At 40.3% G+C, this 25,734-nt stretch overlaps 1 protein-coding gene across 3 annotated transcripts in view; it reads left to right on the top strand.

The window, feature by feature from the left end:
* Positions 1-25,519, top strand: part of GRIK2 (glutamate ionotropic receptor kainate type subunit 2) — a 432,204-nt gene extending 406,685 nt beyond the window's left edge. Inside the window, exons 16-18 of one of the 3 annotated variants that reach the window (XM_083433428.1) lie at positions 3,234-3,484; positions 15,017-15,194; positions 23,115-25,519. In XM_083433428.1, coding sequence (XP_083289554.1) covers positions 3,234-3,484; positions 15,017-15,194; positions 23,115-23,128 — 443 coding nt within the window. In that variant the 3' untranslated portion in view covers positions 23,129-25,519. Of the gene's footprint in view, positions 1-3,233; positions 3,485-3,673; positions 6,159-15,016; positions 15,195-23,114 lie in introns of those variants that run through there. The other 2 variants (XM_083433429.1, XM_083433430.1) reach the window with 2 other exon arrangements.
* The last annotated feature ends 215 nt before the right edge of the window (positions 25,520-25,734 follow it).

Raw genomic sequence — 25,734 nt, 5'->3', positions numbered from 1 at the left:
ACACTTATACATCAGTAGGTATATCTCTCATTAGATATGTGCAAAAACCTCCCTGAAACATTTCACTACTCTTATAACTCCAAGTTATATCTATCCTAGTTTAATTTGTTTTTCACTTTAGGGAAAATTTGATGGCATTGCAAATCTTTTCATGTTGTTGCATTACTAGATTATTTCTAGAAATGTTTCTGCAAGATCTTTCAAATATTATCCATGGAAAAACTGCTAACCCTTGCAAATAATTCTAATAAGTGGCTTCTGTTAGTATCTACTGCCTATCACTGGATAATGCTTTGTATACGTGTGTGATTCGAGAAATGTGATTTTGTGCCTGAAAAGCCTGTGGGCAGAACATAGATCTTATACCTTTTACCTGTTGTCCGGATGGGGGTAAAAACATCTGTTCCCTACCCCTACAAAATCTAATAGAAATGTCCTTGTACTGTGTCCTTCTCCAAGCTCATAGCTGCTCAAAGGTCCAGAGTTCAATCCTTAGTCTCTCAGAGTTAAAGCAGGAGTATGCCTCTGAATACCAGTTGCTGAAATTGCAAGTGGACACAGTGCTCATGTCCTTCTTGAGGGCTCATCTCCTCCTTGCAGGCTTTCCACAGGCATGTGGATGGCTACTATGAGCAAAGGTTGCTGAATTAGACAGGCCATTGGCCTAATTCAGCAGATTGTTCTTAGAAGACCTTCGAAAAAACATATGTATGAATCCTTAGAGAGATGCAGCTAATTAGAAAAGATATTGACGTATATACTGGGATTAGGTCAAAGTACCACATGTTCATGTGTGGGAAGAGATGGCTTGGCATTAGATCTTACTATGGGCATGAGTGTGCCAGTTATGCTATGTTTGCGCTAAATGTTACTAGTTACTAACTCATCTCAGCGGCTCTTAGAATAATTTTTGGATTAAGGTGTATATGATCTAATTAATTTGTGTTGGCTTCAGGGTGGTGAGTTTCTCAAAAACAAGTCATGCCAGATGAATCTCGTTTCTTTTCTGAAGGAGTTACAAGCCTGGTGGGTCAGGGCAATGCTGTGGATGTAGTGTATCTTGATTTCAGTAAGGCTTTGGACAAGGGCCCCCATGATATTCTTGTAGAGAAGCTGGTAAAAGGTGGGCTGTGTGAGGTAACTGTTAGGTAGATTTGTTGCTTGACTGAACCCAAAGTGCTGAACCACACTGTTGACTCAGGCTAAACTTGTGATCTACTAAGACCCCTAGATCCTTTTCCCATGTGCTACTGGAAAGCCAGGTATCTCCCATCTCATATTTGTGTAGCTGGTTCTTCCTGCCTAAGTGTAGAACTTCACATTTTCTCCCTAAACATGGGACAAAACATGAATCCGTGTAGCAGTTGTAACCCCTACACCAGGCGTAGGCAAACTCAGCCCTCCAGATGTTTTGGGACTACAACTCCCATCATCCCTAGCTAACAGGACCAGTTGTCAGGGATGATAGGAGTTGTAGTCCCAAAACATATGGAGGGTCGAGTTTGCCTATGCCTCCCTAGACAGCCACCTTTAGCTTCCATTCACAATGTTACAAGTGCTCTGGGTTCCTGAATGGTTATAGAGAATAGGTAGTGCTGGGTTTTACAGAGTGACTAGAGCCTGTTGATGACCACCTCTCTGCATACTTGCTACCCTGCTGTCACATGACAGGTTTTTAAGCAAATATTGCTGCTTCCATCCAAAGTCTCAGCATGAAAAGTGCTTATGTCAGTGATTACGCTCTGCCAAAAATAAAACCCTTCTTTGCTCACATTATTAATTCATATAATTTGTAAAAATGCCGACTCTCAGGGCACTGCTGCCCAAAAGCCCTCAACAACAATATCTCATTAAAATTAAGAACAAACCCTCTACATAATAAATGGTCTTTCAAGACTAGTCAGATGGGAAGAGGTGGGGTGGAAGATTGGCATTGCACGCTGACGTGAGGTAGCAGAACGCACTTTGCTGATAGAATTGCAGAGGCCACAATTTAAAAAGCCTTTGGGCACACACCTACACAGGGAACACCTGACTATTAGGCAGAGCAAGGCAGCAGGTCGTGAGTGGACTTAGCTGTGTGTGCTGTGCAGCCAGCTCCGTGCCCCCTAAGCTAGCCTGCCCTGCTTATTTCAGTGAAGGGTGCTATTTGAAATAAGATCCAGCCGCCAGTCTGGTCACCTTCTATACATGAAATAGTGGGAGATCCATTGGCCACAAAATATGGATTCACATTTGAGAGGGGGCAGAAATGGGAAACCGTATAGAAATGGAAAGGTTTTATCTGGGAGAGGAGGAGGGAGAGGCACATAATATAAAAAAGGGGAATGATAAAATCTCAGTGTCTAAATAGGCCTTTTCCTAGTTCAAACTGTGAACTTCCTTTAAATGTCCCCAGATATGGAAGTTGGTCCGTCCATTATTGAGTGGGGGGCTTTGTGGGTGGGCCCCAGGCCCCCCTGGTAAACCAGTCTTTTGCAGGCCAGATCGTCTTCCTGCCACAACTGGGCCAATGGCAGCAGGTGTTAGTGGGCATTCCCCTGGGTGCAGGACCAGCTGACCAATTGCATCCCTTGGTGCCATGCCCAGGGGAAGTTTAAATGCCCGGCCTGCATGGCCATTAGCCATTCTCTCCCCCTGCCTTTGATCCCAAAACCAATACGCCATGTGTTGTCTAGTTATTTGCACTTTAGGGAGCAGGGTGGTCACGGGGCCTCAGTACGCAAGTGAGAGTTGCTTATAGAAACCAGTGCAGAAATTCAAGATTTTAATGCAGCTGGTATTGGGCATTATTGTGTCCATCCTATCCCACTTGCCCCTTAAACCCTCACAACAGAACAAGGACCGACCATACTCAGTGGTGACTGAGTGCTGACTGTGGAGGGTTTTTTAGGGGATTAGGGGATGGGGGTGAAATAGAGTGGTGCCTGCCCTGTGGAACATCCTGCCATCAGATGTCAAAGAAATTAACAACTATCTGACTTTTAGAAGACATCTGAAGGCAGCCCTGTTTAGGGAAGCTTTTAATATCTGATGAATTATTGTATTTTAATGTTTTGTTGGAAGCCGACCAGAGTGGCTGGGGAAACCCAGCCAGATGGGCAGGGTATAAATAATGTATTATTGTTATTGTTGTTGTTGAAACGTTTTTTCAGAGGGTCCCACTTATAACTATGAAACAGGATGAAGCCTTTGCGAGTGTGACTCATTAACCGGTGTGTTCCCTCTTGCAGGGTCCCCCTACAGAGACAAAATAACCATCGCAATCCTCCACCTGCAAGAAGAAGGCAAGCTCCACATGATGAAGGAGAAGTGGTGGCGAGGCAACGGTTGCCCGGAAGAGGAGAGCAAGGATGCAAGTGCCCTTGGAGTACAAAACATTGGTGGCATCTTCATCGTACTGGCAGCAGGATTGGTTCTCTCCGTCTTTGTGGCAGTGGGGGAGTTTTTGTACAAATCCAAAAAAAATGCCCAGTTGGAAAAGGTAAATATTGTCCTTTTCGCCATTAATTCTACCATGATGATATACTCGTAGCCCTCTGGGCAACCAACTGAAAAGCCATTCTGATGTCTTTAATAGTCTAGCACCCGTCATTGAAGTTCGTAGTGAATGAGCACTGGAGCTGTCATCTTTATACAACTTTTAATTTGTCTTCAATATTTTTAATTGTAGCCAGCTTTCAGGACAAGTGACTATTTCTCCTCTTATTCAAGCTTGAAAAAAGACACCTTTTTGCTCCTGGAAGTTCACTGCAGTTAATTTTATGGATGAAGAAGAAAGCGAAATCTGTAATGGGAAACAATTAACCTTCTACAGATAGATCTGGGTTTTAAGTGGCACAACCTGCTTTCAGTCCAAAGTCAGAAGTCTAGAAAATTTCTTTCTATATGTCCTTTCTGGAAGATGTTTACTCTTCAAACTTATGGTGGTAGCATCTGGAAAAGCATTTAGATCAATATATGAAGGATTTACTACTGATTATGATTTTATACCTTGTAACTCGGACACATTCCAGTTTTAAAACTCAGAATGTTGAACTTACTCTATACTGGATCGACAAGTGGATGGATGACCACTTTTTGAAACATAAGCATCCATATAATTTATGTTTTAATAATATTTATGTGCATATATGTAATATATAACTCTGAGCTAAATTATGTCATCTGTTTTTATGCCTTACTTTGAATATACATTTTTACAACTTGGAGCAAATCTGTCATGCATAATTGAGGAGCTTGTGACTTCCTTACATTCCCATTTTTTAAACTATTACTTTTATTCAAATTGGTAGTAAATCCAAGAACTGTACGTGTTTAGATTTTTGCCCCTTTTTCAGATGCTATGGATAATATACATAACTATTTTTAATAGTTTGGGGACTTCTGAATTTGCACTGATATAGGGTGCTTCCAGATGGCAGTTTATTGTGAAATCAGTGTTGCTCATGCATGCAAGTTTTTTTTGTAGAATCCAGACCATGACATCAGAATGCCAACCCACCCTATGGTTTTTTTTGCCTTACATTTGATTCAGATGCCTTCTTCCCACAGAAAATCTAATAAGTAAAAATAATTTGATATAAGCAAATAATAATAATAAGAATAATACCCCGCCCATCTGGCTGCCTTACAAACTTCCCAATACAGGGCTGCCTTCAGATGTCTTCTAAAAGCTATGTAGATATTTCTCTTTGACATCTGAAGGAAGATGGCCCCACTACCAAGAAGTCAAGGCTGTTTTGGGAGCTGACTACAGTTTGGTTCTCAAACGCCTAGGATTCCAAACACTGAAAACCTAGAAGTAAGTGTTCCGGTTTTCAAACTTTTTTTGGAAGCCGAACATCTGAAGTGGCTGTCGTCTATTGTTTCCGGGGCACCCGCACCAATCAGAAGCCGTGCCTTAGTTTTCAAACATTTCGGAAATCAAACGGACTTCCGGAACGAATTAAGTTCGAGAACCAAGGTACCACTGTAGTATTATTTTTTGAGGGGAGGAGGTTATTTATCACATGGGTGGGGTTGTTTCAGTGGGTGGTATTTAATGCACAATATACCCATGTTGTTTCCAACAATCCAAATGAATCAAGTGTCCCTTGCTCCACTAGGAAGGGCTGTTAAGTCAAGGTCTTCACACAGTACATGCAGATGAATTACCTCAGAGACTGTCATCATGCAGCATACATTGGGGTGATGATAATAATACATTGGAATGAGAATAATAAATTATTAATACTAATTAATAATAATTAGCAATAATTATATAATGCAGAGGACATTTTCAAAACCTCTTAACACTTTTGTGTAAGACTTGGTCAGGTAAACAGTATTAATATTATTAATCCCCCCCCCAAAAAAAAAAACTCCTCATCTTCCTCATTGTGAAGCATGATAAATAAGGCTGGTAACATTTATTCTTGCACACTTCCTGGATTTTTTTGTTAAGGTGCATGCACACAATACAAATACATCTGTGAATGCCCAGAACAGGAATAACAAGGCAAGGAAGAGGAGGTACTTAGGGGAGAGGGGATACCTCCAGATACATTCTATTAAACTCCACTCACTGGTCTGGATGGCAAGTAGCAGGCTAACAATACATATGACTGTAAAAATGAGAATGTGTGGAAGCTTACTTGGTTACAGCATGGTGCTGATAACATAAGGGTTGCAGGTTTGAGCCCTGTATGGAACAGCTGCATATTCCTGCATGGTAGGGTCCCTTCCAACTCTATATGATTCCATGCCAGACAGACACAAATGAATCTGAGCAACCTGTTCATGATGTAAGGTCCGAATCTGGAAGCACCCATAGAATAACCTCTATCCTGACCACATTTATTTGTGACGTAACCCTGCTTATTTCACTGGCACAAGTAAATGTGCATAGGATCCAGCCCAATTTACTTTTAGCATTAATACATATCTTATTTTTTTAAAATATAATGTATTGTTAGAGGAATTTTTGATGTTAAACCTTAAGATTTGGTGAGGTCACAAGTTCCTTATGGATTATTTGAACATGTATGTGTTTCATTAAACTGTGCTTTAGTAAGAATTTATTAAGTAAAAATTCAGCTCCTCTCTAATCATGTAGGATGATTAATTCTGTCAAGCTAATTTTGCAGCCTTCCTTTTAATCACTGAGACCAATTTCTTATTTTAGAAAATGACTGCTCATTTTAAATAATTGATGTACATCACAATGGCTTTATCCATTTTTTAAAGAAAAATGAATGTGTCAGATATGAGTGGCAGCATGTTTTGTATCAGTTGGTCTGTATTCTTTTTTTAAGAAAAACAAACTTTAATTTATATATAAAGTTGGATCATTTTTATTGTGAGTTTTGTACTCCTAATGAAATTGCATTTAAAATGGCTTAGATGCATCTTACTTGACACTGAAACATTTTGTGAACAGGATGACTTCTGGATGCATCCAGAAAAGTATACAAAGTTGGAAAATTTCAGCCTCTTGCAGTGGTGTAATCTTACAAATCAGTTCAGACATTGTACTAAAATTTCCCTTGAATTGTTTGAGCACGTCTGATATTAGGCACCTTGGTGAATTCTTCCCTCTGTTTTCGTGACACCCAGATGTGGATGTTTGAATTATTCTGTATGGAGATTAGTGGCGTGAGCATGTGGTTGAGAGAATGGGGAATTCTACCTGGACTATTGGCTTCCCACTTTATTCAAATTCCATGAGTGACACGTGGCATATCCATTTCAGCCTTGTCATTTCATCAATGGAGAGTGTGCTTTGATCATGTCTGAGTACTTTTAGCCACGGACTGCTTCTCACACAGTGGCAGCCAATGGTGATAGATCAAAGCTGGCTCCTTGTGGTGGCTTAAATATTATGTGTGTTGGCTCGTCATACAGATCAGCTTCCAGGGCATAATTATTACTTGATACTGTAGTGTTCTCTACTTAGGGCTTGAAGACTATCCAGAAACTGTATCATGTTTCCACGAGGTTCCACTGGGAGGTCCATGACCTTCCCAGGCCCCAGTAAGTGAGGAAAACAAGAGGGCTAAGGGTCCACCTTGACTGGTCCAAACATCTTGTCCGCATCCTCGAGCCTTAGTAACTGAAACTCATCCAATACGACAGGACTAGACAGTGCTATGGACACCCCATTATATTTATCAAACAATATTCTGAAAGCATATCCATTTGACAAGCCAGTACACACAAATATATCCCTGTCTTGGTCACCCTGCGGAGTCAGTTTCAAAGACAGGAATTATGAATGGAGTTGTAGATGTTAATACTTTGCATCTACCACTTCACTGACCCTTTCTTGATTCTCAAGATTTTTGCCTAAGAATGTAACATTAGTTCTCAGTGGGCTTATCATGTAAGTGAAACAGTCATCACTACAAGTCAGGTTTTATGCATCTATAAACTTTTCCCTTGAAGATGCAGTTTGACTGGGTTTGATTTAATCAGAAATATAACAACTTGCCATTTTGCAAGTGGGTGCATGAATTAAGCCTAGGAAACATGCAAACATGTCACCAGTGTTTGTAGTTCTCCAAGCTCCAGTGCATCCTAATATTTTTTGCTACCAACAGAGGGGGAGCTGAGGAACATGGAAAGAAAGGGTCCTTGCACTTACTGGTGGCCAAAGGAACCAACAATAGGAAAGCTATTTTGCATTTTCTCAAAGGCCAGTTGGTACTACATTCAATTCATGCTACCATAGGTTTCTGATTTGCACTAGTATTGGCCACTACAGGTGTAAAATGTGGAAGTGTTGTTGCCATGGATGAGATTATTGTGATTAGCTTGTGGAATACCTCCTTTCCTTTAAATCATGATTATTGTACGGCAGCAATGCCAATATGTTTGCCAAATATGACATGATATGCAGCTGCATATTTCAAACAAGTCTAATCTTATGAAGGATATGACATGAATTTACTTTCCCCCAATCGGGTGCTTATATTGTTTGTGTGCTCTAAAATATCTAGCTATCTATCTATGGTCCTCTGTCACTTTATTCTGTTCTGGAGAGTCTTATGTGCTGGCCCATACCAGCAATCTATAGGATACTTTTTGTGCTCTGCTATACCATTACAAAATTACAAAACATCATTAATGAGAAGTTGTAGGCAAATAGTCTGGCTCAGGAAGTAAACAAAACATGCCCACATATGCATGATAAAAGATTGAATAAGTGACAGCTGAATCATTATATTTTTATTTATTGCATCAGGTTTTATTGAGTGAAGGAAAATCATGGGGGGAAATATTTGGGGTGAGAAGCGCAGTCAAACATCAGTATGAACACTTTAGATGTTCATTTTGACAACAGCTTTCTTTAGACAGCAAGGAATGTCTATTTTAATGCTTTTTTAAAAAAGAAAAGACAAGCCTAACTTGATCAGAGAGAACCTGCCAACCTGTGACATAGTTTCTAGGTTGTTTGTTTGAAAAGTTTCAGCAGGGTCTTATTTCACTGGGAGATCAGTGTAAACACTCAGATCTGAAGGTATCAAACGTTTTGCAGATAAAGACTGAATCCTGATATAAGTTGTACTCAAAACAAGCTTGCTTTCCCTTGATCAGTGCTTGAATTATAGGGGGGCTAGAGGGGGCTGAAGTTTCTTATTTAGTATTATTTTTGAACATTTATCTTTTCTATCATGATAGCCAAGGGGACAAACACGTGGAGCCCAGGCAGTCACATATCTATGCACTGACCAGACCTACTTAACTCCAGCAACATGCTAACTTTGTGTGCCTTCAGACTGTATCTTGGAATTATGTCCTTGTCTTTTGTGCTGCCCTGTAGTTACTATTTTTAGAAATCTGTAGGGTCTTTCAAATTAAGTTGGGGGAGTTAATGGGTGGGACCTTTAGGATTTAATTAAACCCCCTTACCTTTCCCTCATAATTCCCTGATTGAAGAAGGTATAAGCAAATGGGCAGAATATCCTTTCTAAAGATTTGGTCTGGTTATGATACCAATATCCCTGGAATGTAGCTGCAGTCTGTTGGAAAGGGATCCCTACAAAAACTGATTTCCTAGCAGATCTCTAGTTCAGGATTCTAGCATTTAATGGCATCAGAACAGTAATAGCAGAAGATTTTACTGTGATTTAAAACATACATAGGAAATAGGTGCCAACTCCCTGTGGCCCTGGGTGCCCAAGCACCCACAGAATTCTACATGAAGAGGCCGGACACCCACAAATTACGGTGTCAGGCCATGCAAGCTACATGGCACCCATCGTCGTGGGGCCAAGCTGGCACTCTTAATGGACTGTGTCTACAGTCAAGGAAAACTTGAATGTATTTGTTATATACCATGAAACAAAAGCTGCTTAAGTGCTAAATGTTGTTTACTCTGCAACATTATAGTTGTTTAGGTAAGAATAAAGTGGTCACTGTTTTGCTGTGCACAAAAGCTATGGGTTGACAGAATGAAAATCAACCTGGCAAATGAATGGTTTGAGTTGAAGCAGAACATGCAAGAAAAGAGGAGAATGAATAACCAAGAAATGTCAAATGGGAATTTCTTAATTGGGTGTTTGATTTCTTATCTGTACTGGAAGTCAAGGTGGGTGGCTTCCTTTGTGCTGTATTGTGCACCTCTGGCTGGAGGAGCAGACCAGCAACCCTCATTGCACAACTGGAAGCAACTTCAGATCCAGGCCTATGTCCTAGTTCATTCCCCCCTTTAAAAACAAGAACAAGAGGCTACTCCTCCTCTTTGCATTCCTCGCCAGTCTGCCTACCCCCAATCCCACCCCATTGCTACTCACCTCCCTTTAGATCTCACCCAACATCCTTCCTCTATGCACAGTCGCCCAGATCCTCGCAGCTCCCTCACAACCTCCCTTCTATTGCTGTGTTCCTCCAGGTGCTTCCTGTATCATTACACTTGCCACACCACCACCAGGAAGAAGTCTGCAGGCTTCATTTTGGTGGTGGTAGTTTGGTGGCAGTGACAGGGGGAGAGTAGGAAGGCCTGCTTGGGCCACCTGTCTGCCTGCTCACTTGCTCCTACCACACATGCATTTGTCAGCATGATGACAAACAAGTGCAAATACAGTATATAGAGGGAAAAAAGCCCAACATTTTCTTCTTGCCTTATCATTTATAATGCAAACACATAATTATGTAATCTTCTTGGAGACACGTTATTAAGCAGACATTTGTTTTCTAAGACAACCTTGGCAATAAGTGCAGAGCCATTTGCATTTTATAATTGCTTCTGTTAGCAAACAACTCGTTCCTTGGTTGTAACATTATGTTGGCACTTAGAGGCCATTGACTAAGCAATTTGAGAAACCAAACCCACGTTAAACAATTTCCAATCTGTTTATTGTTAATATAACTGATTTGATGGGTGTGGATTAACGCCTACATAGCGCACATACAACTGCATGACAAAGAAGTGGATGCCATACTTTTAACACAGCGAGCTAGTGTGGTGCTGTGTGTTTGACAAGGAGAGCAGTGCTCAAATTTCTACACAGCCATGAAATGAAAGGGTTACCTTGGGTTAAAGGTAAAGGGACCCCTGACTGTTAAGTCCAGTCGTGGCCGACTCTGGAGTTGCAATGCTCATCTCACTTTATTGGCCGAGGGAGCCGGTGTACAGCTTCCGGGTCATGTGGCCAGCATGACTAAGCCGCTTCTCACGAACCAGAGCAGCACACGGAAACACTGTTTACCTTCTCGCCGGAGCAGTACCTATTTATCTATTTGCACTTTGATGTGCTTTCAAACTGCTAGGTTGGCAGGAACAGGAACCAAACAATGGGAGGTCAGCCTGTCGCGGGGATTCGAACCGCCAACTGCAAGCCTTAGGCTCTGTGGTTTAGACCACAGCACCACCCACATCCCTTACCTTGGGTTAGACATCCTCTAATAGTCAAGGCTACTTTGCAAGGGAAACATGCCCAATGCTTTGAGCTCCTTGAAGGAGGACACAATAAAAGCATAATAATAGGTAAGATATCAGGCTTAATATCAGCAGTGGTTTGGTTTGTCAGGTGCTAGCATCCAGGCAGGTGGATCAGTGTTGCTTACCAGGAATGAGAGGAGGAGGAGCAAAGCAACAGGGAGGAGCTCAGCACCCGTGGAGCCAATCCAGCATTCCTATCAGTGTATTTGCACTGCCCTGATCTCCCTGTTCTCCTCTTCCTCCCAGTAAGCAGTAGCAGCCTAGGTTCCTAACTAGTGTAGCAGTTCAACCCCACCCTGCAATCTGCTTTTCAAATATTGAAATCATGCTTTCTCAGCCTTAAAAAAGACCACAAAACCTACTAACCCACAGATTATTATTTTTTTATTATCTAGCCTGCTAAGTCACATATAAGGATAGACAGGTATGTCAGTTCTGGTTTCTCTCAGCTTCCTATTTTACCAACAAAAATTAAACAGCATTTCAGTACCTATTTCTCAGAATATACATATATTTGTATGCAGTTTTGACTAAAACACACATTTGGGCAAGCCATGTCCCCTAGTATATGTTGGAAAAACATATATAATGCACTTTTGCAACTTGTTTTCAATAATATATGCATTTTTACAAACACTTTCCCCTAAAATACACATTTACTTTTTGGTTGATGAACTGCATCAAAAAATTTGAAGAAGTGCAAGTTTCAAAGGATAGGCGAGTCTCTGTTTGCATACTTTTTGGGGAATTGCAAATTAAGAATACACTAAAATGCAAACTGAACTGAATTTCCCCCCTCATTCCTGTTTGTAGCCATATCTATGTTAGACAGTGGCACACTGGGCAGCCTAAAGGAGATTTTAAAAATTCTCATTCCCAATTACAAATGCTTCTCAGCTTGGTTGCCTAAGAGTAATTCTTTCTTGCTACGTGTGGGCAAGTGAGGGTTAGTATGAGACTAGGCTATAATACCCTTTTATTCATGTAATATAGATTTACCCAGGCAGAAGTTCACATTTGGACACCTAGCTTGAACTGTCCTGGGGAAAGAAGAGATGATCTGCTTTCTGTGCCCATTGAGTAGCATGTTAATAACATACAGCAAAATATAGAGAACAGATCTCAAGGCCCAAATTAACTTACACAGGAAGAGGGGGGGTCTGAGAAGCTGAGCAAACAGACGGTACTAAAGGCAAAGTTCTAGGCCTTGCTGACAAATTAAAACTTGAGAAATCACCAAGTCCAAGTTGGTATCCACCTGAGAGCGCTTTAAGAACTCAAATGGTAAATTGCCTTGATTCCCTGTCAGACAAAAGGGTGATGCAGTATATTAATGCTACAAAAAAAAATGTAAATATGGCTCTAAGATCAGCTTCCATACCAAAAGATTAGAAAGTGATCAACAGAAAGCAATTTAAAAAGAGGGATACAGATGGAATCTAGCAAATTAGAGGCCAGTTAGATTTGTTCCTGGAAAACTGACAAAAAGCATTTCGAAGATAGAATTAGGAAGCATATAAAAGGTCTTGCTGAAGCTGAACCAGAATGGCTTCTTCAATGGTAAGTCATGTTTCATTAACCTTTCAGAGATCTTTGAGAGTATCAACAAGCATCTAGATAGAGGTGAGCCTGGTGACATTGTACTTGGACTTCCAAAAACCTTCAACAATGTTCCTCATCAAGGATTCTTGAGAAAGCTTAGCAGTCATGGAGTGAGAGGAGAGATCCTCTGATGGATCATTAACAGGTTAAGAAAAGGAAAGGAAAGAACAGTTCATTCTCCCAATGCAGAGATGTAAAAAGTGGGTTCCCCTGAGAATTAGTATTGGGACCTGTGCTTTTAAACTTCTTCATAATTTATCTAGAATTGAGTAAGCAGCGGGATAATCAAGTTTGCTGATAATACCAAATTATTCAAAATTATCTCTTCAAACTGAGCGAATGGGCAGTAAAATGGCAAATGCAGTGTAAACAACTGTAAAGTGATGCAAATGGAGTGAAAAATCCTAATTTCACTTACGCTTGTGGAGTCTGAACTGGGGATAGCTGACCAGGAATGAGACCTTAAGGTTGTAGTAGATAGATTGATGAAGATGATGTTGACACAGTTTGTGGCAGCTGTGAAATGAAGGCAAATTCCATGTTAGGGATCATTAGAAAAGGAATTGAAAATAAACCGCTGAGATAATAATGCAATTATACAAATCCATGTTGTGACCAAACTCTGGGAGCATGATGTACTCATTGTCATGCTGGAATTCTGGGAGTTCCAGCTTTTGGTTTCTTGTCCTTATTAGTAAAAGGATATTGAAGAATGGAACTAGGAAAAAAATGCAGCAAAGTCTGCTTCTCATTCATTTTATATTTCAGGAAAGTTATTTCTGAATAAGAATAATTATTTCATACTGCAGTTCAGAAAATCCACTCAATATATGTATGAGCAAGAGCATTGTTCCTAGTCAAGAGCATGAAGTCCTCTAAATCTTAGATTCTCAGGCATGAACTCAATGAATAACCTTAGGCTAGCTACTGTTTCTCCCATCTGTAACATGATGGTACTGTTAAAATCTTCTGAGATATAGTACATGAAGGGTTTTGAGCTATACAAATGCCAAGTATTGTTATTGTTCCCATTGTAACTATCAGTACTGAACTAACTGCTTGCTCCGTAGTGTCTGATAAATAAACCAAATTGTATTCTTTTAAACCTCCTGGGGACTCACTTCAGCTTAATGTACTGCTTCCTGTCTCAGATGTGACTACATTCTCTGCAGCTGCAAAGAAAGAAGTTGCTTACTGTTGTTCTGAGAATAGAATTGGGTGCTACATTGTCTTACAGCAATCTGTTTAGCAGGTGTACCACAAACGAAGTTAAAAACATAAGTTGCTGTCACTCTTGCACATACAGTAGTACATATATGGGTGGTCCTTCTGCCTGGTTCCTTAGCGTGGTTTTTCCAGTGGTGTGCCGAGTGACTCTTTATAAAGGCTTGATTGATAAAGAGTCAGTTCTCAACACAAAACGAGGACAGATTCTATGAAGCTTCCTTGTTTTATATTATCAGCCTAATCTATAACATATATGAGAAAAGTCCATCACAGATTTAAGAAATATTGACCCCTATTTATATAGCATTGCAATTTAGCATTCATAAATAGATATATGCTGTGAAATACCAATATTTTGCAGGCAGCATAGGAGCTTTTAACCCTAGCGCAAGATATGCTTCTCTGTTTACATTAGCGGCACAGAAAGAGCCAAGCATTAAAAAAATTACGTATGTTCAGAATTGCCCCTCTACTGGGCATTGCTTAGGCAGAGCTAAATAAGAGCTTCTTAAGTGAAGTAGGATTTCCCAAGAAAGGTTTTTACATTATTATTTTTTTATGTTTCTCAGCATGTTGTAGCATTACATTTCAAAAGAGAATGCCTCTGTCCAACGCAGTCCATAAATATCTATGATTTTCTCAGCATCACTCCCGTAAATTAGAAAATATTAAGCTTAGTAGTAGCACCATAAATTGTCACACAACACATCTAAAGATACAAAAGACTAACTTTTACAGGCGTATCTCATATTCTCTCAGTCTTGCTTTAAATGGGGATAAAACGTGGCCCGTTGAGTGAACTGGAATCTTTTCTTAGATGTGCACCTTGAAGCAGACAGAGAATTGTTTTTTACGCTGTCCCGTTATTTATTACTCTGTCATCACATGGATCTAGCTATATTTTCATAATGGCTTTATGGTTGCCCTTGTGGAATGTGAAAGACTTTGGCACTTTCCTGTGAGAAAATACACTACCCATCATTAATGCAGCCAGGAGCACACTTGAGAATATGGAAGAACTTCAGAGAGGGAAAAAAAAAAGTTTAATCCAGAACCTAAGAAAACTGCCATAACCACCACATCGTCTTTTACTTGTTCAGTCTAATCTCCATCTTTTCTGGATAGACCTGCATGTATGGCCCTGGAAGCATTAGTGTCCTCATCACTCTGCTTTGTCAAGAGAGAGAGAGAAAAAAAGATGGGCTGTGTGTCTTCTACCCACTGATGCACCACAGCCCAAACTGTTTCATTATCTTCCCCCAGTGGCCTCACATACATGTTGAAAGGAGAGATGACAGAATGAAACCTTGTGGAATCCCGCATGAAAGAGAGACCACGGGGCAGGTGAGCAATTGCCCAGTATCATCCTCTGAGATCTCTCTGAGGGGGAAGAATGGAACTACACAAGTGCAGTCCCACCAACCCCAACCTAGATCTACAGGTGAGTCAGCTAAGGTCTTCAGTTGATCAAAAGTTGTCCAGCAGTGACAAATCCTTGTACATCAGTCAGTAAGAGGAGCTTACCAACTAATGGCATCAATTTAGCTGCCTTGCACTCTAATGTTGACATCAGAAGACGCCAGGTATATCCAAAGTTTCCTTGCCACAGCTTTCATCCTCACATATAACACTGTTAGTAAAAGAAAGACAGAGACTGGAAACCGGCAGACCAGAAAATTAATGTACATAGTTCTCTAGGCATTGGTCTAGTATCTTCCAGTGGAGGAAATGTGGTGCCTTGTTCTCCTTTGCAAAGCTTTGGCAGGGTGTAGGAAAAAGGGTCCTAAAACATTCTGGAATATTCAATGATAGCTTAGAATACGTCCCTGAAGGTCATGAGCCAGTGATCCACAATCACATTAAAACACAACTAGAAAGTTATCTGAACTAGTCAAGAATCAATCTCCTGTTACATCTTCTTGGTAAAGATCATTGCAGCTTCCCCAGGTTGTCAACCATCTGCAGGCCTGAACATTGTGGCGTTGCTGTAGGAAAACTATTTTCTTGTGGAGATGGGTTTCTTCCATTAATATTATATGGATTAAGAGGGTAGTCAATTTTTTTCAGTTACTTTGCCTCATAGTACAGTCAAATTTCAAGGGGATAAGAAAAACCTTAAGTGAAATAGTTGTATAATTTTTGAAACGCCCAAAAGAGTATCAGCCCATATCTCATGAAGATTTGTTTGGCTCATTGTTAGTGCTGGAATAGAAAGTAACGTCTTTGATGGTTTAGAAATTTAGGATGGGTCCATCTACGCAACACATTCTTTGGCTCTCAGATATGCTCTTTCAGTGCTTCTAATTCCCACATTTGGTAAATTCTTTAGAATATCTGTCAGATCACCTGACATTATGAAAATGGGCATCAGTGTTCTAAAACATAAATGCAGTTGATAAAGATACAGTAGTTATCAAACCTACAAAATCCTACAAAGCAAAACAAATTTTTGGCACTCGCACGTGCCAGGTTTTCCTTACATTCCATGCTTCACATCAGAGATGGTATATCTTCTATTTAAATATTGCCTTAGGGTCCATTTCTGCCTTTGGGTTTAAAGACCTAGACTGACAGCTCCAAACTCTCTCTCCCTATTAAATATCCTTGGGGAAATGGTATTTGGAAGTAGAAGCTGATTAGAAAGGAGGCTAAGGCCAGGACTGTACATCTATTCCCAGTCAACTTGAAAAAAAAGGAAGGAAGGAAGATGAAAAGCACTTTGATTGACGTGTCCTGGTAGATGTTAGAACATTGACCCATAACATCAGCTATAAGCTGCAGGATTACTGCCATTACTGTGTTAAGAAATTTTAACAAGGCTTCAAATAATATCTGACATGCAAGGCTGGAGGTAATGAACTTCTGAACAAATCCTGTAGATTCATACTAGATTTTGACAGTCAATTTTGTGTGAACTCCATCAAAGTAAAGAGGAGACAGATGTTAAACAGAGCAAACAATTGGAATATGTTTCTCTAAGAAAACCAGAGGGGGGGAAATAATAGCAGGCCAATTCAGAATTAAAGCAAGAGACAGAGAAGCATGGGAATTCCTTGCTAGATTCCCCCTTTCATGTAATATCTACTAGGCAAGATATGTGTTTTGTTAATTTTCTTTGTAAGTGAATGCTGAACTAGAAATACTACTTTATAATATAAGCAACATGCACAAATATCTTAATAATGTTTATCATATACAAGGCACAATAGAAATCATTGAGGTGGCATCTAACACTTGCAATAATAAATACAGTGGTACCTCGGGTTACAGACACTTCAGGTTACAGAATCTTCTAACCCAGAAATAGTACCTCGGGTTAAGAACTTTGCTTCAGGATCAGAACAAAAATTGCGTGCTGGCAGTGCGGCGGCAGTGGGAGGCCCCATTAGCTGAAGTGGTGCTTCAGGTTAAGAACAGTTTCATGTTAAGAATGGACCTCCAGAATGAATTAAGTTCTTAACCCGAGGTACCACTGTAGAATATAGTTGGTATAGCATTTTAAATGATGGAAATGCACCACTGGAGATGCACACTTACTGGTGGGAATACCCAATCACAACTAATTATTGGAGGCAAAAAAAGGCATAGATATTTAATAATGATAATGCAGGGAAACAAAAATGGGATTAAATTCAGTTTTTAAATTTAGAAGTATAAGGTATAAGCCCTCTAAAATATACACAAACACTACAAATGTTTTTAAATTTGATTTGTTTCTGTCCATATGAAACTCTCCACTTTTCCAGCTGTAGATATTAACCCATCAAGTGACTCGTGGAACACACAGTTGTGGTGCATTCAGTCACTTCGCTTCCCTGTTCACTCAGTGTGAGAGACGTGTAAAAACCATGGTATGTGTGTATCAGCTAGGTGTGCATGAGATCTACATGTTCAAAAAACCACTTGACAGAATAACATGATCCTTGCTGTGTGTACAGAGCTGCCATGACACCGCAACAAATAGGGAAGACTAAGTCTGCCAGACAATCCAGTATGCCAGAAAATCCAGTTCATTGGGCAGCAGCAACTTGAGTAAAGGGAGGGAAAACAATGAAAACTTGACACCTAATCTATATGAATCACCAATGCTCTTGGCTGGAATGGAATGGACTTGGAGTCAAGGGTTACGGAGTTGCAGGAACAAGTGAAAGGGAACAGTAACACGAGATGGGTAGCTCCCCATCAGTCTGACCGATGATCCTTCATCAATTGTAAAATGCTACAGATGCTGGATTCGATACCTGGTAGCAGTCATTGCGTTTGCACCACCTTTTAAATATTAGCCTTTTCTAGCTCAGCAGTCACCAGAGAAGTGGGAAGTGTGCTGGTCTTGGATCTAAAAGATCCAAGCTAGGATCAAACTGCTGTTGGGAGATGTTTCCCCTTGCATGCTCTCAGGCATGAAGTGTAAGCAGTCGTCTCTTTTCCCTGATCTGCTCTGGCCCCTTCCTGCCCTCCCTTTTAAAGGACGTATGCCAGTACGTAACGATACTCTGTTCCAGCAGCAGACTGCCACAGCTCCGTGGTAGAGCATCTGCTTTTTGCATGCACAAGGTCCCAGGTTCATTCTCCAGGTAGGACAGGGGGAAGACTCCCAGTCTCGAGAGGTGCTACCAGTCAGTGTGGACAATGCAATCTATTCCTAAGATATCATCTTTTCTCCTTTTTCATAGAAGACACACTTGTTATGGCTACTGTTGCCTGTGTAGAGATGTTAAAGAATTACAGATAGAGGGAAACCACTTTCATCTTGTGTTTTTGTGTGGTGTGTGTGTGTATGTAGAGAGCTGAGCACCAGGCCAGCTGTGTGTGGGCTAAGGGCATGCATTGATATTGCTGATTAAAACTTTAGTGCGAGCTCCTTTATGCTGATTATAAATGAACGACTAACGCTTCATTTTACTGTAGCAATTTTAACATGCTAATGGCCAAAGAATGTTAAAATTATCTGCTATCTGATTACATCTTGAGTGACTTTCAGGCAACATTTACTTTCTGGAAGCATAACAGGAAGCCAGTTGCTGTTTTATAGCACTTATCAAAATTCAATAAAGGTTGGTTTTCTTGTAACCTCATTGTAGTATAGAAGGGAAGTAAAGGGCAAAAGGTTATTTCATCTAGACTAAATGGAAGGGGGAGTATTGTACATATTCACAAAGCTCAAGTTACAGACGGATTTCTGATGCTCCACCTGCCAACCTTTCGGAGTTATTCTAACAATAATGCAGTTTGAAAGCCAAATTGAAGTTGTCAAAAAAGATTCGATTACATTGTTAGACATCTTCTCCAAAAATAGTCTTAAGTTGCCTGTCTCATAAAATATTTCAGAAAATATTTTCTCATTCTCTATGCTTCTGTACTGAATATTAACCATAATGTGGTGGGTTTTTTTTTTTTAAAAAAAGAAATTTCATTCTGTAGATAGGCAAAATCAGTTAATGGAAGGTAATGGAGACTCCGCTTTATAATCTTCAGCTTGTGGCTTTCAATCTGTGAAACCATTTGTCGTTTTTTGTTTATAAGATAATAACCCATTGCCAAAACTCTGTGTATAACATTGTTGACACTAATTCACCTAAGAATCCAGCTATATCTCTATAATGATCATTATCTAAGAAATATGTAGTTTCCTAAGAGTAATAGATCAGTCGCTAGAGTTTGTCGTTGTCTATATAATTGTAAGGTAGAGGTAAAGGGACCCCTGACCATTAGGTCCAGTCGTGACCGACTCTGGGGTTGCGGAGCTCATCTTGCTTTATTGGCCGAGGGAGCCGGTGTACAGCTTCCAGGTCATGCGGCCAGCATGACTAAGCCGCTTCTGGCGAACCAGAGCAGCGCACGGAAACGCCGTTTACCTACCCGCTGGAGCAGTACCTATTTATCTACTTGCACTTTGACGTGCTTTCAAACTGCTAGGTTGGCAGGAGCAGGGAACGAGCAACGGGAGCTCACCCCATCGCGGGGATTCGAACCGCTGACCTTCTGATCGGCAAGTCCTAGGCTCTGTGGTTTAACCCACAGCGCCACCCGCGTCCCTCTACATAATTGTACAAAGAAGCTATTTCCATAATAGCTTCTTTGTATAATTATATACTTGTTCCATGCAATCTTAACCATGTATTCTCAGAAGTAAGATACGCTGAATTCAGTGGGATCTATGCCCAGATAAGTAGGATTTGGGTTGTGCTCAGGTGGAATGCTACATCTTAGAGGAAGCAGGCACCACCCGCACAGTCCATCATATTCAAAACTTCCTGTGACATGGAACACAATGGGGAAGTGCAGGTGAAGCCCTTGAACAGGGCTGTGAATGCTCATGAAACTACCTGGCTGCATGCCATAACCAAGGGGATTGGGACGCAAATGTTAACATTTGCTCTGAAGAAAGTGGGTGTATTCTATGGCTTTTGTTGCCACACGACTAAGCATATAACAAAATATACTTCGACATGCTATATATTTATGATCTAGTACTGTAGATGAAGCTTGGATTTTGTAAGCATAGATCTCTGCCTCTTCTGGTTACCGCTGGAAATGTCTCTTCTCCAATATCCAAACATTCCTTCCCACATGTAGCTTGGCTTGTTCTGTTCTGGAATGCTGCTCTACTATGAATTAAACTTTATACCCCACATTTTGACTTCTAGATGTTTCCAGTGGCCTGTATGTCATCTTCAATGGTGTTTTTGCCAAATTTCAGTAGAGGCCACTTGCCTACTACTTTGCAAATTAATCTGGTTTAGATTCTGCAACTGAGACAACTGTGTAGATTGGTAATTTGTGGGTTTTTTGGTTCTCATATTCTTTTAAATGAACATGGCAGGATTAATATTAGGTAATTTGGTTTTATAATCATAACAGAGTCTCTATCTGGATGGGTGTGTGGCTAGGATCCTCTGGCAGAGTTTCCTCTTCCTAGGACCAAACTAGATGTTTGTAAGGGCTCACTTCCACTGGTCCTGGGAAAACCTGCTCTTTACTGCTGAATCAGAGCAAACGACAATGGTTTTGCTCCAATTCAGTGGTAAAGTGGGTTTTCCCAGGGAAATTGGCTGGGGAAATGGAAAACCTCTCAAACCTATGCCTAGAAAGCATGGGGCAACTGGAAAACTGCTTGGGCCCATGGTTTCTGGGTGTGGCTCAAGTGAAGTGTGGATAAGCTCAAAGTGTGTATGAATGTTTGCATGTAGTTCCAACGCTGCCATAGGGAAACTGAACTGGATCAGAGAAACAGCACTGGGAGAAGGCATGTTTAACCTTTTCCTCCTATGCTGTTTCTTAGTGGAGCTGTCACTTCTGCACTCAACCCATTATTGCCCTGAGGAAGAAAACATATAGGCACCATACAGTTACCTACATGCTGTCTTCTGCAGGTAAACATTGCGGCCTCCAATAGATCTACATCAAAACTAGCATGAGGGAAGGACTACACTACCCTCTTATTCTGGACTCAAGCATCCTGATCTCTCAGAATATTCTCTAGTTTGCCAGAGCAGTTTGCTGCTTGCATGGGGTCATGTCATGGGTCATGTCACTCGCCTCGGGGTCTCTCTCGAGATATGCATCTCACAAGAGCTGGGGAGATAAGGGTAGAACTGCATGATACCAGTCACTTCATGACAATCATGATTTTATTTGTCAAATTAAAGGAAGTTACTTATAATCACCACCTGGCCAGCTCAAAAGTATGGTAAGTATAACAACAACAACAACAACTGCCCACCTATGATAATTTCATCAAAATCTTCCTGCCCTTTGGTAATTTTAGAATGTAGTTTCTTTTCTCATTAATTGATGGAGAATAGTTGAAAGGAAGAAATTTTTGGCAGAGGACTAAAGTAAGGTATAAGATTCTTCAGAGCACTGGGCTGTGCTAATGTATTATAAACCTGCTTGTCTGACAATAGGATTGAGTGTATTATGAGAACATGGAGGTTCATACCCTTCAGCCCCAACAAAAGGGACCAGTTCAAGCATTACAGGTTTTTCAGGTGGCATTCGTAAGGTAACTCCAGGTGGTGTACACCTGAAAATGTAAAGGATGAGTGTGTCAAGCACATATATTTTTCTCTTTGCTTGTCATGTGCTGTGATGAGCTGCAGGTCCCTCAGTCCCTTTGCTCAGTGTGTGCCTAATGTGTGGAGGGATCTTGGACAGAATGGACTTAGCTGCTCATGTCATTTTGTACTTAGAGCTCTAGATCAGCAGTTTGGGATACAGAAATAGGGAAAATATGTAATTGTTACTGCTCTGCAATGAGGCTTCCAGCAACCCACGCCAGATATGAACTGTCTGACATAGGTGTGTCTTATTGCTTCCTTCTCAGTCTTAAGTTGACTCACTTCCTTTATAAACAAATACCTTAATATTTTAAATCAAATGAATTCAGCACAAAATACTGTTGCATATTGTAATTAATTTGCCTTTTACAAGTGTGATGACCATCTCCTGCACCACTGCATCTATGTTCAACTGTAATTTCTTGTTACTATTGTTTATTATGAACTTAGTACCACTTGACATGGAATTAACATTGTGACTTAGAAATTGATTAAGAATAAATGGATATTATTTTGAAAACGCAAAACAGCATAATTTGAAGGCATTTCTCAAAGAGCAAATGAGGCTAACCTGCATGCTCATTGCTTCATGATTCTTGCAATATCAGTTGATGAGTTGCTTTCACTGCGGGGTATGAGGGGCACACCGAGAGATCACTTGTACATTTCAAACACAATATTTTAAATAAAATAATTCAGCTGTGATTCATTCAGTCATCACATCATTAAGTCATCAAGTGTATGACTGATCTATTCTGACATAACTTTTTTTTTTACTGCAGTGTTAATCATTAGACACTACTTTCAAAAGAAAGGGTTTTCAGTAAGCCAGAACAGCTTGACATATATATAACTGTATGAGATGCGTATTTAAAAGATGACAATTTTGTTATGAGATTATGGCAGCAGCATAGAAAACTTTTGTGAACTGACAAGACCATATTAGCCAAGATTCTCGGTGATATGGCCAGATTTTTCCACTGTGGTCCATAGGCTTGGGTTGTTAATGGAATGGAGAAGCCTAAATTGCCAAGCCATGGACAAACATGGGTGGCCCAAACTTCAGCTAAAAATAAGAATAATGGGCATGCTTTAAAAGGTTTGTGGAAATTAATGGGGAGAGAGGAATAACAGACACCTTTCCACTATTCCTCTCTCATTCATATGGTAAGAAGTCCTGAAGCACATTTAAATTTTGATATTGAAGTATCAATGCATTAATAATAACAATGATAACAACAATAATAATAATTCTTACTTTCTTTCCACATTTTTTGTTCTTTTGCAAACTTCCCCTGTAGAGGTCCTTCTGTAGTGCCATGGTGGAGGAGCTGAGGATGTCTCTGAAGTGCCAACGTCGGTTAAAACACAAACCACAGGCTCCTGTAATTGTGAAAACAGAAGAAGTTATCAACATGCACACATTTAATGACAGAAGGTTGCCAGGTAAAGAAACCATGGCATAGAGCTGGGAGGCCAAGCAACCCCAAGCACAAACTGATGTCTTTCCCCCTTCCCCCTTTTTATTTTTCCCCCCAAACCAACTTTTGCGAGAATGTTTCCTGTGGAAATATGCAAGCTGTTCAAAAATAAAATGAGTTACCTCATGCCGCTGTGTCTATGAACTAGAGACTCTGTGATCTAGGTAGGTGCAAAGGCCAGACTCGAATCACAAGCGTCACGGATCAACCAAGTTTATAAGGGGAGGGGAGGGGTGGGGGGTGGGGTGGGCATTCCACCATTTGTCATGAGTTCCACCATTCCTTAATGAACGGAAGGTTCTATTTGTTTTATGGCTGGCTACAAACGCAGCCGCAGTGAGAACTAGCAGGCTCCTTTTTGAAGTTCATCCGTCGCCAGGGGCTGGAGAAGGAATGAACAGCTAAAGAAACTAACTACCGGAGGAGTCTGTGAAAAATAGTAACTCAGCACTCTAGCGGGGAGAACAAGAGGCTGCTGTGTACTGCCAAGCACCGAAGATCTTATATTTGCTGGCCAATGTCTACATGATGTTGTTCCAGCTAGCTGATACGAGCTTATTCAGTGGGAAAATCAATGCAACGAAAATGGAAACCTGGAAATAGAAGAATGGACAGATGATGCTTGACCTGTCTCTTGTGTCACTGACCTGAATAAAAACAAACTCTTAAGTCAAGCAGTAGAAAATTAAATATTTCACCTATACTGGAACTCTGTCGTGAGAGAACCCAAAGAAGGTGGGCTGTGCTTCAGATGATACACAAAGTTTCCCCCAGTTAAAAGGAAAGATGTATCTTATGATGCTTGTCTCTGAGCAATTTCTTCATTGTCTAACTGTGAAGCAAAGACACAATGGAGGCGTGGGGTTTTCTTTCCCCCTTTCTTTTTTTAAATGCCTGAGAGGGTTTGGAAAACTCATGTTCCTGCTTTGAATTGAACTCACTGGAGCCTGTGGAATTCTCGCTACTGGTGGAAATAGGATGGGTTGTCTAAAAATTGAAAAAGAAAAAGGACAGAATGTGGAGGACTTTGAAATGGACTGCATTTCTCAATACAGTCAACAGTGTTCAAATGAGCAAAACCCTTGAACAATTTTTTCCCTCCCCCCAGAAAAGCAAGGGGGAAAAAATGTTCAGGTTTATTTGTGGAAATGCAAGATTTCTATGAAAATAGTTTTTGTATGGAAATTTTTTGTAATACTTTTTAAATCAACACTCTCAAGAACCTGCGTTCCAGTCAGGGGTGTGGTGCCAAGAGTGACTGGTAGTGCGTTCGCACCACCAACGTTTGGTGAAAACTATTTTTATCAAGGTAAAAAATAAAAGGGGGGAATCTTAGAAGAGAACTATTTTAAAGTTAGATAATATAAAATCTAGGTGCACTACCAATACCGCTTACTATACCACACCCCTGGTTTCCACTAGCCTGATAACATACTGTCATGAACTGATGTGTGTAAATGATGAAAGACACAGACCTCTTGACCACATTGTGATAACAGTTGAAGTGCACACAGTTTGCTGTTTGAATCCAATGCACAACATTAAAAAAAAAAAAAAAAACAAATCACACACACATTAAAAAAAATTGTCAGTTTGTAGTTGTTTTCTGGGTAGGGTGGCTTGGGAATGCTGTGTGATTTGAGCAATGTGTGTGCAGTGCCATCAAAACTGGCACTTGTATTAGAATCTTGTTCTGCAAACACTCACTTACTTCCCATCCTTATTATAAGCAAGAATGTTAGCATCCAAAAAAGTGTGTCCAGGATTGGGGCCTAGCTACCGCACAATGCTTTTGCTACTCTTCCTTTAAAGTACTTTTAAACAATTGGGTACTAGACCTCTGGGAATGAATACCAGTTGCACAATGTGTCCTGCGCAACTTTTGTTAATTTCAGTAAGACATACACAGGAGAAGCACCTGATGATTACCCCCATGGCCTTTTTTTTTTTTTTTTTGAGGGGGGAGTGGAGTTACACCTATGATAATGACATTTAAAGACACACAGATGTTTCAGCTGCCCTTATGGTGCTCAGTCAGATGTGATACCATCCTAATAATTTTAACTTAGTCTTATTGTAAATTTGTATCCTGAAAATAAAATGTATAATGTTGAGATATGTAGGGACACTTGCCTACACCCACAGTTTATAAATATAGCTTTTTATTCCAGAAAAAAATATCATTTCTCTTTTTTTCTTTTTTAATAAACAGAATCCAAACACTGTTTTGTATAAACAATGAGTCATCTGTGGATAACAGAAATATTTGTGGATTCAAGGAACACTTGGCATTCAAAAGGCTTCTCTGTTAAAATGTTTCATGTTTCCATTGCAAAGTGCGCATGGCCCCAAACAAACCAGTCTCCTGAAGTGAATGAGAACAATCTTGGTGCCTCCCCTTTCCAGCTGTTCCTTGTGTGGGCATGAGAGGACTTATATG

This window comes from Podarcis tiliguerta (genome assembly GCF_965153285.1).
Source record: "Podarcis tiliguerta genome assembly, chromosome: 3".
Classification (NCBI taxonomy): Eukaryota; Metazoa; Chordata; class Lepidosauria; order Squamata; family Lacertidae; genus Podarcis; species Podarcis tiliguerta.
The sequence above is the reverse complement of the archived record's forward strand: the minus strand, read 5'-3'. Positions and strand labels throughout refer to the sequence as shown.